General features: G+C 34.3%; 1 protein-coding gene across 2 annotated transcripts; it reads right to left on the bottom strand.

Annotated features, from left to right (window-relative positions):
• Positions 1 to 203: 203 nt before the first annotated feature.
• Positions 204 to 3966, bottom strand: LOC105141238 (bidirectional sugar transporter SWEET2a-like). Of its 2 annotated transcripts, XR_845327.1 has the most exons (8): positions 3604 to 3966; positions 2999 to 3033; positions 2690 to 2906; positions 2414 to 2571; positions 2185 to 2322; positions 1941 to 2076; positions 503 to 1817; positions 204 to 384 (listed from the first exon to the last, which is right to left on the bottom strand). XR_845327.1 is itself a non-coding variant. In XM_011048409.1 (4 exons), exons 1-4 carry the CDS (start codon positions 3619 to 3621, stop codon positions 2416 to 2418), a joined length of 426 nt encoding a protein of 141 aa, XP_011046711.1. In that variant the 5' UTR covers positions 3622 to 3948; the 3' UTR covers positions 2395 to 2415. The 2 variants fall into 2 exon arrangements, 1 of the variants encoding a protein (XP_011046711.1); XM_011048409.1 differs by lacking the exons at positions 204 to 384; positions 503 to 1817; positions 1941 to 2076; positions 2185 to 2322 and having other exon boundaries at positions 2395 to 2571; positions 3604 to 3948.
• Between the last annotated feature and the right edge of the window lie 672 nt (positions 3967 to 4638).

Raw genomic sequence — 4638 nt, forward strand, 5'->3', positions numbered from 1 at the left:
AATTACACATAGGATTGTTCAACCAAAACAGAGACAATAAAATGTAACAATTACATATAGGTAAATTCAGAAAATACACAGCAACTGACATTAATGTTACAGAAAACACACAGCAACTGACATTGATGTGAATTGTTCAACTGAAACAGAGATAATAAAATCTAACAATTACACACATGTAAGGTCTAAAAACACACAGCAACTGAAATTAACGCTAATTGTTCAACTAAAACAGAGATAATAAATCAACGGTTAAAATTAAAAACATGCACTTCAAAAAACATACAGCAACTAAACTTGATGTTACTTGTGCAACCGAAATAGAGATTGGTAAGTGTTGTGCTTGAGCATTCCAGAAGACTGATTTCGATGCACTTTTTGGTTCTGGCAAACAAAACAGAAATAGCAACATTATATTTAGAGAAAGATGTTTGGTATGTTTGTGGCAGCAGATCAAGCATGATATATGCAGTTTTTTAAAGTACAATGACAAGATAATTACCATGATGAGTGCTTGTCTTCTTCAACTGTGAAAGAAGTTCATAAAAGCAGTAGATCGGTGGTAGATGGGCTTGATCTACACTCTGCTACAAACACTGGTGATTGGATGCGGTCTATACGGGAGCATGAAGAATAAAGGTGCAAGCAGGGAATCGGCCAGTCAAGGTGAGTGCATGAGGTTAGTGTGAGCTTGGCATGATAAAGGGAAGCATAGTAAAGAGAGCACGGGAAGATCGTTGAGAGGAAAAGCAACAAGTAGGAAACCGTTTGAGGTCTATTTAAGGTTGAGACAGGGAAGCTGTGGAGGAGGAGAGATAATGGCAGCTTTGTTTGGGAGGTGAATCAGTGAAGGAGGAGAGATGATTGAAGCCACAATGAAGGAGAAGATACTAGTAGAGGAAGACAGATAGGGCTAATCAATTTTTTGGGTAATGAAGTTATTATTTGCAGCGTTTTCTACACAGCAACCCCAAAAGCAAGGCAAAATTGCTTTTGCTACTCCTGTGTTTGAAATGCAAATTTGTATAGGACCCAAGCAGTTAAAACTGTGATTAGCTGTTAACTAAACAACTTGCAAATTAAAAACACATAAAATATAAACGCTACCGCATAACCGAACAGGGTTTTAATTTGATCTAGAATCCTGTGGTTCAAATTTGACCTAAAACCCCTCGATTGTTATTACAGAAAATAGGTCTAATGTGATTCTTCCTTTGGTTAGACACTTCTGGACATTGTGATCAAATAACTAGGACTCGATCAGTTAAAACACTTGTTTTTCTGACAAGTAATTAGTAATTTCTCCTAAGCTGACGACCAATATATAACACTGTTTTTCTTCTTATTAATCTTCTATTAAACCAGCTGAAGTAAAAGGCATTGTTCATTGTATTATAATAATACCATAAGTCTAAGATAAGCATGGCGATGAAAGCCCTTGTAGCCAATGAAGTGGAGAAGATGATGAGAAAGACAGGCAATGACACTGGCAGCGTGGCAACACCCTGGTCGAGGCATCAAAAAACGCGGCAGGCTATGGATTAAGGACTGGTACAATGCTGCAGCTCACTAATGCAGTGATTCCGGTATAGCCTTCGGAAACCATTTTGCTTCCTTCCTCTTATTTCTGCTCGGCAGATCACTGACATGCATGTTTCGAGGACGCCCTCAAATCTTAGCAAGGATTGTCAAACACCATGAAGTAATTTTAGTCTACTTTTAATGACGACGCAGGAGGAAATCCTGTCTTGGATTGTTGCCATTATGAATAACCTGCAAATCGGACAGTTCTTTCGGCAGTCCTATTTTATTTCGAGCTGCAGGCACTGTTCAACTTCAATTAACACCAGTGCATGTACAACTTCTGCTTCCATCACATTCTACAGATTTCAATTGCCACTTCTTTTCAACATATACATATAAGAGGAATAAGGCCTTACCGCGCAATGCTAGTTGATGTTTTCATGCATATGAAGCTAGCAAGGGCTCTCTTGAACCTTCACCATATTTGCTGCTATAACAGTCGTAGAGTGCTAATTGAAGTATCCCCAAAATTGTTCCAATTCCATTTGGCACCTGCATTATCCCAACAGAAACGTATGGATGAATAAATAAAGTGAACAGCATCTCCCTTTTCTATCTGACCTTCATGTTAAGTTTACATTGATTTCTTAAGTGCTCTACCTGGAGAAACAGGCTTCCATAAAAGAAAGGATCAAACTTGAGCACTCCGTAAGTAGAGATAGAGAGACTCATCAAGAACGTTGAAAGGGAAAGATAGAATGGCATGTATTCAACACTCTGGGTTTTGATCACCAAACTCTGGCACCACAAACATGTACAAAAACCATGAGACAGAGTGCCGGGATTGAATCTGAATTGAGATTTACATGAGGGCTTCCTTTGGACTTACAATTATAAAAGTGGTGAAGCAAACATTGAAATGAGGGAAAAGACACTTAAATATCCAACAACCATCTGACACAAATGAGTTTCCAAGAATCTCAGGCTCACAAATACTACCATACCAAAGAACGCAAATACTGCAATGAGTAATGCTGACATCCTCAGCTGCAAGAATATTAGAAGAACACGAAGATGATCAAGCTCAAATAAACAAAACAAAAAAAAAAGAGCAATAACTTTTGCGGAAATGCCGAATTCAAGAAAATTTGGGAACAACTGTTACCTTCTTGGATTTATCAGCATAAATGATGAAGATGATTGCGTAGATTAACTGGAAAGCAGCCCCGATTGAATTTACAGTTGCAACCAATATAACTCCAGGCGTTACAAAAGGCATGCCATACCAGAGGCAGATCAAGCAATTCAATAGAGCGTATATGCAAGGCAATTCTGAGAACTGTTCAGTTGATTGGTTTCTGATAATTTTCCTAAATGTTGGTCTGAAAGAGACAGGGTTTTTGCAAGTAAAAACTCTCCATTCCAATTCTTAACTCAGAGACGAGGGATTATAACTAGCTAGCTAGCTTCTTACATTGGCGACACACATAACACAAGCAAAGAGGTTCCCTGAAATTAAGAAGCAGCTATTAGAATACTTGTAAATATCCTATGATGAGTAAATGAGGCAACAGACAATTGATCATACAGTGAATTCAGAAATATTTCAGTGCATATTCAGAGGCCAAACAATTTAAGAGATCCACCACATGAGGTAGTTATTGTTCAAGACAATATTATATGTTTCCATCACCATTCTTGTATTTTCAGAGTTCATCATGGCAATAAAGAAAATATTCAAGGCCATCCCTCCGCTATCTGGAACCACCATAGAGCAAAAGGCCTCAACAGATAGTATCTCACGTTCTCCTACAAAGAAAAGTTTATTCTCTAATTGTAATTATATGATTCTGCACCATCTTTGAGCAACATCTCAAAGACCATAAATGGCCACCAAGGGGAAGGAAATCACAAAAGGTTTTGGAAAGTTGACGAATCCATGTGCTTGACAAAGAACACATGAAAAGAATCATTCCGTTGGTTAATTTCTATTTAAGACAGAAAAAAGCTACAACTTGAACCACTTATCATTAAAGTAGCACCATTATGTAACAACAGAAAAGGAAATAGACACGTTACCAGCAAGTCCAGCTGCATCACTGCAACCTGAAGACAACTCAGTTGAGAGCATCTGTCAATCTCTTCAAACTTCAAACTGATATAAAACTCTCTACCTCTAACCCCCTCTCCCTCTCTCCCTCTCTCCCTCTCCGCACCTTTGTAGCACAAGGAGACTTGTATTTATGTTAACTTAATCCACCGTGTTGGAATATTCTAAATCGCTCAGGAGCAGATTCATATCAAACTGCTGATGCTTTTGTTCAAATACAAGACAAACAATTGTAGAAGCTTCCCTGCTAGACATGGACTTTTATTGTTCTTAGAAAGAGAACCTCATGTACATGAAGTAGAAAAATATCATCTGTTGATCCTTGTAAACTCTGCAAGTGGGACTTATCACCTGTAAAAGATAATAAAATGAATGCTTCCTTAGATGAAAAGTAATTTTTAAATTTATTTAAATTATTTTTATGATTGATATTTATTATTTTTATTATTTTTTAATTAAAATTTTTTATTTATCAAATTTAATCTTAATTATTTTTATTATTAATAATTTATAAAATTATAATTATAATTATAATTATTTTAATTTTATTATCTTTTAATTTTTTTATCTGTTAAATTTGATCTTTATTATTTTGATTGTTATTTATTTCATTTGAGATAATTTATAAAATTAAATTTTATATGAGATAATTTATGAAAATATATATTGTTTAATTTCATTATCATTCAATTTTTTAATTTGTAAAATTTATTTTTTATTATTTTAATAAACTTGAAAAAATAAAATATTATAAGTTATCTTTTAATTTATTTTTCATGACATAATTAAATACTAAAAAATATATTTTCAGACATAACCAAATATTAAAAAATATTTTTCCAATTATTTTTTAACCAAATATCAAAAAATTATTTATTTTTTCAGAATTTACTTTTCAAGAAAATTATTTTAAAAAAACTATACGATATTATATACATATTTTGCATATATTTTTTATATATATATATATTTGCATCACGGTAACAATAAAAATAGAATAGCAT

This window comes from Populus euphratica, unplaced genomic scaffold (genome assembly GCF_000495115.2).
Source record: "Populus euphratica unplaced genomic scaffold, PopEup_1.0 scaffold118.1, whole genome shotgun sequence".
NCBI classification, from domain to species: Eukaryota; Viridiplantae; Streptophyta; class Magnoliopsida; order Malpighiales; family Salicaceae; genus Populus; species Populus euphratica.

Bases quoted from the DNA above. Each gene is read 5' to 3' on its own strand.
- LOC105141238 (XM_011048409.1), bottom strand. The intron at 2,907-2,998 runs GTAAGAAGCTAG...TGTCTCTTTCAG, and splicing joins GTGTTATGTGTGTCGCCAAT to ACCAACATTTAGGAAAATTA. The intron at 2,572-2,689 runs GTAACAGTTGTT...ATATTCTTGCAG, and splicing joins ATGCTGATAAATCCAAGAAG to CTGAGGATGTCAGCATTACT.